Here is a 14036-nt window from a genome sequence, read left to right on the forward strand (position 1 = left end):
ACGGTGTGATCAATTTTAAGACCCGCTATCAGAATCCCTAATCTTTGAAGGTGTTGGCAACTTTCCTGACAATGAAGCTCGAGTGGAGACTGCCATAGTGACAGTTATAACCAATTCTGCCTCAATATGAGCAAACACGGGGAACCCACGAAGCGTGTCACGATCCGAATAAACCCACATTACCGTCCCGAGTGTCACCTGCAACTTGGATACCGTGACATTTAATTTATACGTGGTTTAACAGTAAATAATCTCGACCACGTCACTCAAAGTCAATGGCCGGACTGTGTTAGTTGTGAAAATGTATCCATGTATTAAAAGGAAAAACGGACTCCTGCATTGCACGAACAGCGTGCATCAGCACGAGCATAGATGCAGTTTCGATGTGCGTTGGGTGATTTTGTCCCAGGTTCCGCGTGTTTGGGTCAATTTAATGCGAATTGTGCAAAATTGTTCACGGCACGCGTTACTTCCAGCGGGTTTTCCTGGAATAAAAGTTGTTGGCCGGCGCGGATGGAGGACAACGAGTGTGCCGGCGTGAAGCCCAATGTCTCTGCTATCAGCCCGTGATGTTCCGCTCGGTAGTATTCATCGGGAGTTTTTATATTTGTCAGGAGTTGGAGGATGAAGAAACACAAACGGGACGGCGCCAGTTCCATGGAGTCCGCTAGATCAGCTGCTGGCAGTTGGTGTTCTCAATCACGTCCGCAGATAGGCTTCATAGGCTCACTAACGCGCCTGTGGAATAAGACACTTAAACTGATCCCGGGTATTAAAGCGCGACTTTGTGTGGATGAGATTTTTTATTATTTATAAGCAGAAATAAAGTAGCGCATTGTCCGATAACCTGGACTTAGAGGAAAAGCTTCATTTCTGACTGCGCGTTTATTTCGCTCTTCTCGACGTTCCTGTGCACAGAGCAGGGTGACACTTACACCTTCCAGGACTTGCTGGTTAACTTACTCAAAACAAAGAAGAACAAAAAAGTCATCATGACGGAGACATCCACGGCTCCAGCCAAAGCCAAGAAGGCATCCAAGCCCAAGAAGCTCGCTTCTCATCCCAAGTACTCGGACATGATTAAAGCGGCTATTGTTCACGACGCGAGCCGGAGCGGAGCGTCCCGTCAGTCCATCCAGAAGTACGTGAGGAAAAACTACAAGGTGGGCGACAACGCCGATGTCCAGATTAAAATGGCCTTGAAGAGACTGGTGGCGGCTGGGACGCTGCGACACACCAAGGGAATCGGCGCGTCCGGATCCTTCAGGCTCACCAAACCGGAGGACTCCAAAAAGTCCACCAAGGCGGTAGCGGTGACGGCCGCCAAGCCAAAGAAAGCGGCTAAGCCCGCCAAACCCAAGAAGGTGGCCAAGCCCAAGAAGGTGGCCAAGACACCGGAGAAACCCAAGAAAGCAGCTGCGAAGAAAGTGAAGAAGGTCGCGAAGAAGGCGACGCCAGTAAAAGCCAAAAAGGCACCGGCGAAGAAACCCAAGGCAGCCAAGCCCAAAGCAAAACCAGCAAAGAAAGCAGCCAAGCCCAAGGCAAAGACACCCAAAAAGGCAGCCAAGACATCAAAAAAGAAGTGAATGGACAATAGCGGAGGCAAAATCACTGTAAATACTTAAGGAAATGTTTTCGTATATGTATTATTTTTGTAAGGTGTCATGCAAACTTATACTGTTTTTACCAGTAGTTTTCTCTCCATTTGCACTATAGCCTAAAAAAGCTGTAGAAATAATTGTGAGCATTGTTTTTTTGTTTTTTTAATTATTGCGTTAATAATAATATTAATAATACTGTTAATTCCCGTCTGATCCTCGGTTACTTATGGGCTAGAGTGAGATCTTGCTGATAAGGAAAACTTGTATATACAGTGGAAGTCATGAATAGTTGTTGTTAGTGCACGAGGTCATGCTGAAAATACAAATGTTTCAATGTTGAGCATTGTTGAGCCTTCACAATGTACAGACCATGGGAGGCGAGCGTCAGCAAGAATTTCCTAAAGCCTCTATAGTGGTCATTCAGACTCCATCCTGTATATATTTTTTTCCATGTTCAGACGACTCATGATGTACAAGCACCACTCTGTATTCAGTCACTTTTAAAGACTGCTTACACTGCGACCCAATAAACCTTTGTCATCTTCTAAAAAACAAAAAAGTGTTTTCAACTTATTGCGCGCATGTGCGTAATTCGCTTCGTGAAGCGGATGGATAAAATACTGTGCACAGCAAAACTCTAAAGGCTTATATGTCATTTATTTGGCTGCAAGGACAAAGAACACAGTGTTCTCAATTTTGGATGTGTGGATATTTGGGATGACATATAAACCCTCTTTTCCATAGTATTAGTTATGCGCTGGGATTTAACAAAGCCCACCTACGGAAGCCTTAATGACATATTTTAATCGCATAAGAGCTGATTAAATATAGTGAAACTTGAGATGACTTCAAGTTATAACGTGGCAATTTACACTATGAAGCAATACTTCAACTTATCAAGTGCAACCTGCTCTCCGTGGGTGCAGACAATAGGTTTGATTTATAATCCGAGTGACATAAAGCACGAAGCCTGCACACAACAGAGCGGGAAATGTGCACAGGAATAAAGCACTTTAATACAATGAAAATGCAGTTGTATACAATGGCAGGGGCATTAAATAACTGGGGGTTAACGCTTTTTAGTGAAACCCACAATTCAAACGCTCCTACATAGAGGACATACAGGTTAACCTGTAACAATCATTCGCACATCAAACTCAACATCTATCATGTAGAGGGGCTGCAGATCCCCGAGGAGGTGCCTTTGCAGACACACCCATCGTTTGCCGTCCTCCTCCTTACCTGAGGAGCAACTCTGCCATCTTGTGGCGTCCTGAAGGAACAAACGGGCTCCTCTTCACTGCAGTCGGCACAAAGGCGGCAGCAGACTGGATTCCCAACTGATGATGAGAGTCAGGAATCAGGATTACATGTAAATAACTCCCCTCTTGTTATCTTTATATAGGGATGTAAGATTGCTGCACTAACCTTGTTTAAAAGCTCCCTGCTGAGCAATCAATGTGCAGCGGGCAGACCAACCAAAGCATGCCACTGTTGAAACCGCATCAATGAGGAGTAATCTAATTTTCAGTATTTTAACTCTTTACGCATATAAATAAATAAATAAGGTTTTGTGATTAAGTTTACAGAGAATCCATTCCTCCTGTGACTCATATACACTCGGATGCCAGATATTAAAAACATCTGCTCTCGCTTGAGCGCTAAAAACAAAAAACTTCAGTAACGACAGAAACTTGGTCCAAAGATAAAAGTGCCAACTATTAAACATCAATAATAATTACAGTTTCACAACATCTCTTTCAACAGTCATGACGTCTCCACCCAGTCTGGTCTGGTCTTTTATTAAGCAACTAAAATCAGTAAGAAAACTGTTTTAAAAGTCAAAGAAACGTCCGGAAACAGTGGGTTCAGAGCTAAATCAGTCAACAAAACAGGTATAATAATCAAAGAGTCATAGTGGGAAAACAATACAATGGTGGACTCTGTGACACAGGAAAATCATTGGAAGGGTGTTAGGGGGGAGAAAAAAAAAAAAAAAAAGCACAAATCAAACAGTTAAAATCGATTAAAATTAATTTAACTTCAAAGTGAAATTGACAAACCTAGCAGAAGCAAAGATAAATGACCACATTTTTCATTAAAAATGTAAAATTTTGTAGGTGTGCCTGGTCTCCTTTTAGAGCAGAAAATATTTCCTACATTCCGGCAAATGCAAAACCACCATCTTCCACATGAAAGGAAAGTTTCTTTCTGCACAAAGAGAAATCTCTCCCTGCCACAGCATTCCCCATTAACACTTTGCTACTAAAAAAGAAAAGAAAAACAATACTTCATCAGTCCAAACAGCATGCCTAAGAGGAAAGTAGCATGCTACAACTACCCACTGCCACTGGATTAATTTGGCAAATCGTATACGATTAATTTGTATCTCCGGTATCTCAGTCAGAAGAAACAGCGATTCTCATGTGTGGGTTTCAGCAGCAGCCAATCAGCAAGTAGTCTTTGCCAAAATGCTTCACATGCTGCCCTTTGGTTCGTGTTTCAATTTGGCATATTTTGCTTTATGCACGTATATAAAAATCTCTCATCATTAGCACTATATTGACACTGAGGGGGAAAGCAGTGGGCTTGACACTGCTTTCTTCCTGCATTTCCTCCCCTCTGATAAAGCACCTTTTTGGATATTAACAGTAGCAGTTCTTGGAGTGTCAAGCACAGAAAGGCTACCCACTACTTAGCCTGGACGAACAATGTAAGGCGGAAAAAGCTGGGCCCGGCAGCATGGGGAATAATACGATCATCAGCTTGCTGCTGGTGTGATGTGATCAACTGACTTCAAAGTGGAGAAGAGATCAGATGATGGAAATGGCAGAGATATGGAAAGTGTCCTGGAAGCCTTCAGGGTATTAAAAAAAAAAGTAAGATGACATGGACTTTGTCTAGTTCAAGCTGTGGCGGTTCTGCATCTGGTCACAGAGGTTTGGTCTTGATGGATGGAGCATCAGGCTGGGGGGGGAAAGCCTTTCCAGCTTGTCAGTTATTTCAGTCTGGCAACAGCTCTGTAGATAGCAAAACCCAGAACTGCAACCACAGCCGAGCCCAAAGCCACTCTCAGCCAGAATGTTGTGTTGCTCATGTCTGAACCATTCAGGTGCCTGGAGATTGAAAGGGAAAAAGAGCAATCACAGAGGGTCAGCAATAAAAAAAAAAAAAAACCATGAACAAGCATTAATATTACAAACATCTAGCTTACTTTACACCTTCACCTAGCACCTTTTATTCATTCAGCTTTATAGTTTCTACAGTTTTAATGAAACTTTCTCCTGAATACACCCCTAGAAACTCTGTATATCAAAATGATTTTTAATGATAATAAAATGTGGTAGATATAACTCTACACTTTATTTAGTATGTGCAGAGCCATAAATATGCAATTAACCCCTGCCTCGGCTTTCTGCTGCCTGCCTGCCATCATCTCCCTCTGCACGTGCAAACCAAAGTGACTGTCAGAATCTGTGTGTATGATGTTTATGAAACGGTCATTGGTACTATACAGTTACAGGTAACAGTGTTATCTAATGTCTGACAGCACTTAGGATATTTTTAATCTGTGCGCAGTTTACCTAAAACAATATACGGTTCCTATAGGTGGATATATATATAATATATAGAGACATTTACCTCACATATACTTCTCTATTAATAAATCTAACATGGGCTCAACCTGGGATGTTCTCCCTGTACCAAAGAACCTAAATGGTGACTGAAAACAGGAGGTGGTGACTGAGTGCAGCAGGCTGTCTAACTGAAACATACGGGTACATGGCTGCCCAGGCAAGTCTTGTGTAGATGTTCTTGCTGGTGGAGTCAAGGGACAGCGTGGAGAAGGGCATCGGTGGAGGCAGTCTGTGCTTATAACAGAACTCTGCTGGGGTCATCCCGTGGAACTGCTTCACTTCAGGAAGGTCCACCTTGCAGGCGACCAGCACGCATGGGATGTTGCTTTCCATGTAATGTTGCTAAATTAAAAAAAATTAACAAGTTCAAACAGTGAAAAGCTGAGTTGAGAGAGGAGCAAATTTATATAAAAGGGTGTCCTAATGTAATTCAGATAACACATAACTATGGGGTTGTCAACTAATTACAGCCAGTGGGTCCGAATACAAGAAAATTAAATCACAGTTTATGTTTATGTGTTGCTTAGTAACTGCAGAGTAATTGTAACTGAATCTTTCTTTAGTCAAACAAATATTAAAAAACTGATAATGATGCTGGAAGGATGTCTGTCTCAAGTCTATTTAATATGTTGGACCGTCTAACCTCTGCAATCTTCAGCTCTCCAAACTTATCTTTCTGTAATTACATATACGAACGGTAAAGACTGGGAGAGGCTGCAAAGTGAGCTGTGCTGGATTATCAGATAGGGTAACTGTGGGTAAACAGCAGCAAAACACACAGTAAAAGTAGAACTGATCTCAAAATTAAAAAATAAATAGAAATTGACACTTTGTCCTTCAAATGGTCCTGCAACTGACCTTGTATATGCTGGCACAATAGTTGAAGGAATGGGGGTCACTGATGTCGTACATGAGACAAGCAACATCACAGGAGGCGTCTGACTTCTTCAAGAACTCTGTCTCCACATCTACCTCGTTAAGCTGCAGAGAAGAGAAGGTTGCTCAGGTTATAGTCAGGGTCAGATAGAGAGAGACGGTGATTTAAAAAAAATCCCCATGGGAGCTACTTACGATAAGGTACTTTTCCTGGTTACTGACTTGTACAGTATTTATGACATAAGGGCAGAAGGCACTGCTGGAATCGCCTTTATTCTATTAAAGCAAAAAAAGACACTTTAGCATGATCAGAGTTAATAGTAAAGAGTGGTATTTGTCTATCACTACCTAAGAATGCAACATATGACATTCAGCTCCGGACTAGGTGATGGGGACATACCACAGTGTGGCGATCCAAAAAGGCCTGGAGGAAGGCCGACTTGCCTGTCCCTCTTGGTCCAATCACTTTGCAGAGAAATACTGATCTCTGGGTCTGTCGCTTTTCTAGGTCCACCTTTTTCTCTCGTGTCACTTCACATATGAACATTTAAACAAACAAACAAACAAACAAATAAATCACAAAACGGGCAAAAACACTGATATGCTATTTTTTTCCTATGAAGCTGGTTAGACTTCAACTAGCTTAGCTGTAAGAGCACCACCGATGCTCATCAAAAGAAAAACGTTAAACATTTCAGATGTTAAAATTCTGGAAAAAAACCTAAAACACCAAAACATAAGATGCCAAAAGATCAGCCTGTAAAAACAGTGTAGAAATTACCCAAAGATAAACTGGTCAACACATGTATTTGCTACTGCCCCATCTAATAAGCCACTTTAGTTATCTTAAAATGTTTTGCCGTATTTCACATTTGACATGAAAGTTGCTGGTGAACATAAACCTTGAGTAAAGTGACCTCTAGTGGTTGTCAATACCCGTACACATAAACACTGCATTAGTTTTAAATGAAGTGTAAAGTTTAAAGTTTGTGCTCAAAGCAACCAATAGAAATAGAGCTAAGAATTTAAACTTTAAAATAAATCTATCAGAAAAGATAAAAAGAAGAGCAAAACACTGGCTTCTACTCACTGATGTTACTTAAGTGCAATCTTTAGCCTGAATGTAGTTCTCAATGACACTAAAATGAGGAGGTTTTATCCTGCGCACAGTACAAAAACCCCTGATGACAGGCAGTTATTAAGCAGACTTTCCCTGAATGATTCTGCTAACATGGCTAAAACCAAAGTACACAAAGAGGTTAATTTATTTATTTAAAAGAAAATCAAAGTAAGATCAGGTTTTCTTGCACAAAAAAGGCTGACTCACCAATGGACATCAAACTACCTAAAAGAAAACTAAAAGTCTCTTTGAAAAAATGAAAGACTTTTGATGTTTTCCTGACAAATGTGTAACATTACATCACACATCCTTACAAAACTGTTCTCAAACTGCCCACAATGTGTCTGCAGATATCTTTAAGTCACATCCTGTCATATACTGTCAATCACAAAATACAAACTTCATCACTCATTGAGTTAATACCCAGTTACTTTGCCATGCAGAGAGTGCACTGTGCTTCAACGCATGCATCCATAAATGTATTGAAACACATGCAATTTATAAACTTCCATTTCAAGGGGAACTATTAGATCAGATCACCGTGCACAAGCTAAACGTATTCAACAGCATTAAGACTAATCTTCCAATATAGAGCTTAACATATGAGAATTACATTTAAGAAGTACTGATATCTCCTATGTGTCACAGTAATAATGCCTTTTATTCACCATCCATGTTAAACACACACACAAACACACACACACACACACACACCTGTGACTCCAGCAGTCTGTGAGTCCTGTTCAGTGAGAATAGGGTAGCCTAGATATCCTAGGTGCTCCAGGCAACGGTGGATGTCAAGGTATGCAGAAAGCCTGTGAAGGTCATACGTGTGCAGACAATAAACTCCTGGACGTGCATTAAAGTGTAAACCCAGAGCTTACTTAACACATAATGTCAATAATTTACAAAGAAACTTACGTCCACTGACAGAGGTAGCCGTGATTTGAGATGTAGCCCTTATTTGTGGTTGGGACAGTCATGTAGACTTCAGGACCCCATGGCATGTAAGGACATACGCAAAACAGGTTTCTAAGCTCTTTCGGTGACAAGGCGGAGTCCTTATCCTAAGAGGGAAAGCAATGCACTTCTTCAAAACCAAAATGTCAGTAATGTAACTGCTCATCTGGCTCACAATCCATCGCAGTTCACTGTTTATTATGACAAATGTTGTGAGACCCTATAGATGATCACTGTGTGTAACTTTGATTAAATTCTTATCAATACCGTAGGAGTAGTGAATCCTGTGAATTGTGGATGAATGGATGGATAGACTCAACATGGTATGAGCTACCATTTAACAGGGAGATCATGTTTACACTAATTTTACTGTGCAGCATGACACGAGACCCTTTCAAACACTCACTGCATTCTATTAATCGATCTGGCTTTATGTGTTAGCGGCACCCTGTTTATTTTTCATAACAAAGCTGAGACAGCAGTCATTAAAAAAATCTATGTACCTCCTTTAACACAGAACTGAATTCATACTGTCACATTAACAGCACACATAAAATTACAAGCAGAGAGAACAAGAGCCAGTTTGTGCACTTTTTGTTGTCCGAGGCATATAAACATTCAGTTTACTAAACCTAAGTGTGTACGGACACTTTCCTTGACTACATACATCAAATCTTGTGCATAATAGACAAAATTGCACAAGTACTGAGGTACCTTCCAGCATCAAGGTCAAGGAAACTTTTTAAATAGAGCTCATGACTCAAACAACTGAACTTGCTACTTACTTCATCGTACTTGTCAAACAACTGCTGGATGAACTGGTAACCCTGATGATTGAGCTCTGTGGTGCAGCCAACAGGAACTCTGAGTCTGACAACAGAAGAACATTTAGATATTTCAATATTTCTCTGACTAATGCAGAAAAACCAAACAAAGTCAAAACCACCTGGATGAACAGGATGACAGATTACTGTAACTGTACAGGAGCAATGACGTTTTCAGTGTAATTATATGCCCCACTGGTTTACTGTGGCCTTCAGCAATGTTATGTTTTTGGACTGAGACAGGATGCAGGCACTACACATACTCAGGGTAAAGGTAATCATCAGTCAGCTCAAGGTTGTCATCGTAGCCAAACTTTCTGAGGATAGTCCACGTGGTTTCATGTCGACCCCTCTGAATAAATAATGTATTAAGGAACAAGAAACCTGAAAAAAGAAGAAGAAAAAGAAACGTGACACCATTAGTTGAATATGGCCCTCAAACAACCTGGTTTAAGGTTACACGCTGACATTCATAACTTTGTATTTAATTATTTTTTAACCATTTAGGGTCAGGCCATTGTCCTGGACTCCATCGCTGGTGTTCTTCCAAACTACAGTCTTTACATCTTCTAAGGCTTGTGGTGCCAGAGGATTCCCAAAACAGGATTTCTACATGAAGACATGTGTTTTTAGTAAACAAATCAGATGTTTGTCTGAAGTAAAAGCTGAGAAAACATTTGATTTGTTTAAAATGAGCACCTGAAAGCTGTTGAGTTCAGCATCACTGAGGATGCGATCGTTGTCCTGGTCGGAAATGTAGAATATTCGGGTGAGAGCTCGGACACACGACGGTTTTAGCTAGAGATAAACATTAGATATAAAATTAATTAATTTGAATGTATGCTTGTATACAAGTGAAGTGTTTCAGACAGGAAGAACCACACCTGGCATGCAGCTCCAAAATAAATAAATAAATAAATAAAAAATAATGGCTGACCTGTTTGTCCTCAGGGTCATAAAGAGGAGCAGTGGGGTGTAGCACTGCCTTCTGTGCATAATAGAACAGCTCTGAAATGTTTTTTAGGTTCTTTGCAGAGCACTTGGAAAAAAGAGACAAAGTGCAAAGAATGGTTCAGATATCATTGTCACAGAAATCCCAAAGGCAGATAAGGTGTTCATGTGTAAATATTTTTATGAATCCAGGCGAGTCCAGGTAAAATAAGCAGGTGTGTACAGACAGGAGAGATTAGATCTGTGTGTGTGAGTTAAGTTTCACCTCAACACATGTCTCAATCTCAGAGAACTGGTTCATGATGGGTAGAATGGTTTCCATGGAACTCCCACAGCGCAGATCAGATTTGTTTCCCACGAGGATGATGGGAACCCTGATGTAGCAAACGGAGACAGAAGAACTTTCAGCACAACACCGTCAGGATTTATTAAACACATACATCACAACCTAAGCTCCTGGTCACTTGTGGGATTCAAATACTAATACTCGTTCCACATTTTGAGAATTTCACTGATGCGCTAAGGTCCACTTTATAAAATGTCACAAGAAGCTCTAGTTCCCAGATTACAATGTTTGCCAACATCATATGCAAACAAACACTGTAAAAGAGTGCAAAGTTCAACAGATTAGAGGACACCTAGCCGCAGACACAGACACACACACACAGACACAGACACACACACACACACACACACACACACACACACACACACACACACAAATACATACTTGTTTCCCTTCTCTGCATCTCCGTTGACTAAAGGTATCCATTTGGTTTTAATCTGAAAAAAGAAAAGGCGGCATGTAACACATGTGCGTGGGATCACTGTACAGTATGACACAATATAAGACAAACAGTAGTTTACTACCTTGTCTATTGTGTCCTCATTGGTGACATCATACACTACACACACCACATTAGCCTGTAAGGGGTGTAAAAAGAAAGTTGGATCTTAATCCTAAAAACTGAGAGCAGACTCAGTTTAAACGGTTTAAATGATTGCTACTTTACACTCATTTCAAAGACAAACAAAACAAAAACTAGAACAATAAAAGAACTTTAAGTACTGATTACATTTCGCAAGAGTGCATATATGTAACTGGAGTCAGAGAAAGGAAAAGGATCAGTCTGAAGTTTTATGGCCCCAGCTTTCATATTTTTATTTACAAGTATGCAAAGGTGCACTCCAGCTGGAAATAATAACATTTATTATGTTCTCTTGCTGCTTGCTGCATTTACCTTGATGATCTCATCTCTAAGGACCTCGTCACTCTGCTCTTTTTCTGTTAAAGTTGAAGATAAACATTAATCTCAAACTCATGCCATTCAGACACATGTGCACAATTTGCAACTTCGACAAACTGCACACACAGTGTACAACAAGAACAAATCAATGGTGTAATAATGATGTGCTACCTGAATAGTCCACTATGTGTGTGGGAACCTTCTCTGGAGTCACATCAGCAGGGATGGTTATCTCTTCAGCTCTGGGGGGAACCTGTTAGAAATTAAACATCATTAACTGAATTAATAATCACAAACTACTGTTGGATGCAGTCATAATAAGACTCTGGTCATAAAAAGACAGATATGGTCAGCAACAATAAGTAGGCTGTGGTGTTTAACCCATGCTCAATTTGTGTCAAGCAGTACGTCAGTAAAATATCCCCCACATCATTACACCACTGCTAACCTGAGCTGTTGATACAGGGCAGGCTGGTTACATGCTTTCATGTTGCTTACACAAAAATGCGACTGCCATCCAAATGTCACAGCAGAAGTCGTCACTCAAAAAATTGCGATTATCCAATTGTTGTTAGTCTGTGCTAACTATAACTTCATTTTGACAGCTGACAGGATGGTATCTACTTTAGTGTTGTACATAATGTGCTTTTAGCTTTAATTTTCTGCATACTCCAATAACCTCTTTTTACTATCAAGGTAACTGTTGCTTTTCTATCAGCTTGAACCCATCTAGCTATTCTGAACTCTTGCATGAACAGGATGCCTAACCTGAGAACTGCTGCTCAGTGGATATTTTTTGGTTTTCAGACCAACTCCCAGAGATGCTTGCATGGGAAGATCAGATCAGTGGTTTCTGAAGTACTCAGACCAGCCTGTCTGGCACCAACCATAATGCCACGTTCAAAGTCACTTTAATCACGTCTTTTGGCAATTGTGATGCTCGGTTTGAACTTCAGCTTGTCATCTAGAACATGTCTACGTGCCTAACTGCACTGAGTTGCTGCCATTTGATTGGCTGCTTAGATATTTGTGTTAGTAGGGAGTTCAAAAGGTGCACCCAAAAAAGTGAAGGAGTGTACATAGCAAGAAAAGGCAAATGTTTAGATGCTTAGAAAGGCACAGCAGTGGTGAGCTGTGCTTACAGTTACCTGTTCAGGAAACTCCTCTCCAACCAGAGACATGATGAGAGATGTCTTCCCCACTTTGGCTGTCAGAGAAGAAAATGAGAGGATGAAAGGCGCTAATCTAGCTCGTATTTTGATAGCACCTAGTTATAAAGTAGTTATTATGCGGAGTGACCGCTTCATAGCACACTTAATTGAAACGTGTTCACTCAGAAGAAAGCATGATTATATAAAAGACATACTATTGTTTGGCAGCTAACTGTTACTCTGTTTACCTTTAGTTAGTTTATATGGCTCCTTGATGACTGTATCGACCGTTAGAGAGTACTGATGTGTTAGCTTACCTAACTCAAAGCAAACTTTCCAAACTAACAATAAACGATCAATGAAATATACTTATGTTTTGCACAGTATGGCTTAAAACTGTTCAGTCAATAAGATAAAAATACATAAAATGATAACGTTATTGCGATTACTCCGCGCTAGAATCCAGCAGCGCATTATTAACTGTAACTTTCCAGTCAAATATTTTAAGCTAGCGAAATATAAACGACAGACAGGAGTATATTGTACCAGCATAAAACATATATTTTTATATGAGTAACTTCTTTCCTTTTAAAGACACTTATCGCCTCTTGGCATCAGCAGTAACCCAGAACATATTCAACTAGAAGTCAAAAAGTTAGTTAGCTACGGCAGCTAATGGCTGCTAGTTGCTTAGCTTGTGCTCGGCTGTCAGTGTGAATGACTTACGTTCCCCCAGTAAAAGTATCCTGACGTCTTGCTTCATGTTTCCTCTCTCTCTGGAGAACAGTCAGACACGTCGCGGCACTAAAGTGACATCCACCATTCATTTGAATGTCAAATTTCTAGCTTAAAACAAACGTGTGCCACTCCACAGCGATATGCAGCCAAGGTGAAATCATATCTTTCCGGTTCACAGAGGAGACTGTGAAACCACGCCCTCTGCTGGGCACAGGCCAGGCGTTACTCACTGCACTGTTGTCTTTGGATTTACTGCACTGGATCAGGGTTTGTTTGCTCAACTACACACTGAAATCACAGGGAATACACAACAAGTGCAAACAAGAAAAAAATAATATCAAACATGATATGTGGTTTCACATCAATCTGTGTTCATCACTCCCAGTTTAGCATTTTTAAATCACATTTCATCCTCGCAAATATAAATACATGGAGCACATCATCGGGGTCTATATTTTAACATTTGTCCCATTTATTGCCAGTCAATACTATAATTAGAGAGTTTGCTTTTCATTAATTAGAATCTTATTTTTGTAAACAGAATAATTTGGGTGTATAGATGATTGATTTTTTTTTTTTTTCCAGAAAAAACTGTTGAAAAGCCCCTGACAGAAGTGGTGACTAGTATTGGTAATTAGTGAGACTGTCATTGACTGGGAAGCCAGACTTCAAGACTTTGTCACAGAATATCACTTGTGTGTGTCCTTTTATAGAAGGAACGCGGGGACAATGAGTACAACATATTCTGAGGAGGGCACCTGTCCACCTGTCATTCTGGTCCACAGCCTTAGTAAAAACATGTTGTAATTTTACACTTGCCTTTTATTTTCACACCAATGGAAAAATAGTAAATGCCAAGAGCTGTTTATCACTCATTTACACTAACACACATTCATACACTCTGTATGAAAACTCTCAATATATACATCT

The 14036-nt window shown here is 40.4% G+C and overlaps 2 protein-coding genes across 2 annotated transcripts; one reads left to right on the plus strand and one right to left on the minus strand.

Annotated features, from left to right (window-relative positions):
• The first annotated feature begins 734 nt into the window (after positions 1-734).
• On the plus strand, positions 735-2160 carry h1-0 (H1.0 linker histone). Its single transcript, XM_004562470.4, has one exon. The coding sequence runs from the start codon at positions 993-995 to the stop codon at positions 1584-1586; it is 594 nt and encodes a 197-aa protein (XP_004562527.1). The 5' UTR covers positions 735-992; the 3' UTR covers positions 1587-2160.
• A 1227-nt stretch (positions 2161-3387) lies between these two features.
• rhot2 (ras homolog family member T2) lies at positions 3388-13295 on the minus strand. Its single transcript, XM_004562471.6, has 19 exons — positions 13095-13295; positions 12366-12424; positions 11389-11470; positions 11212-11255; positions 10841-10894; positions 10701-10753; positions 10236-10344; positions 9957-10058; positions 9719-9817; positions 9520-9628; positions 9283-9403; positions 8981-9065; positions 8157-8302; positions 7950-8050; positions 6516-6646; positions 6311-6391; positions 6098-6220; positions 5379-5581; positions 3388-4717 (listed from the first exon to the last, which is right to left on the minus strand). Exons 1-19 carry the CDS (start codon positions 13129-13131, stop codon positions 4600-4602), a joined length of 1857 nt encoding a protein of 618 aa, XP_004562528.2. The 5' UTR covers positions 13132-13295; the 3' UTR covers positions 3388-4599.
• Positions 13296-14036: the final 741 nt, after the last annotated feature.

The sequence above is a fragment of the Maylandia zebra genome, linkage group LG8 (genome assembly GCF_041146795.1).
Source record: "Maylandia zebra isolate NMK-2024a linkage group LG8, Mzebra_GT3a, whole genome shotgun sequence".
Lineage (NCBI taxonomy): Eukaryota > Metazoa > Chordata > Actinopteri > Cichliformes > Cichlidae > Maylandia > Maylandia zebra.

Excerpts from the sequence above, each read along its gene's own strand:
- h1-0 (XM_004562470.4), top strand. The coding sequence starts at position 993 with ATGACGGAGACATCCACGGCTCCAGCCAAAGCCAAGAAGGCATCCAAG.
- rhot2 (XM_004562471.6), bottom strand. The coding sequence starts at position 13,131 with ATGAAGCAAGACGTCAGGATACTTTTACTGGGGGAAC. Across the intron at positions 11,471-12,365 it reads GAGAGGAGTTTCCTGAACAG|GTTCCCCCCAGAGCTGAAGA; the intron begins GTAACTGTAAGC and ends AATTTCTAACAG. Across the intron at positions 6,392-6,515 it reads TTTTGGATCGCCACACTGTG|AATAAAGGCGATTCCAGCAG; the intron begins GTATGTCCCCAT and ends TTGCTTTAATAG.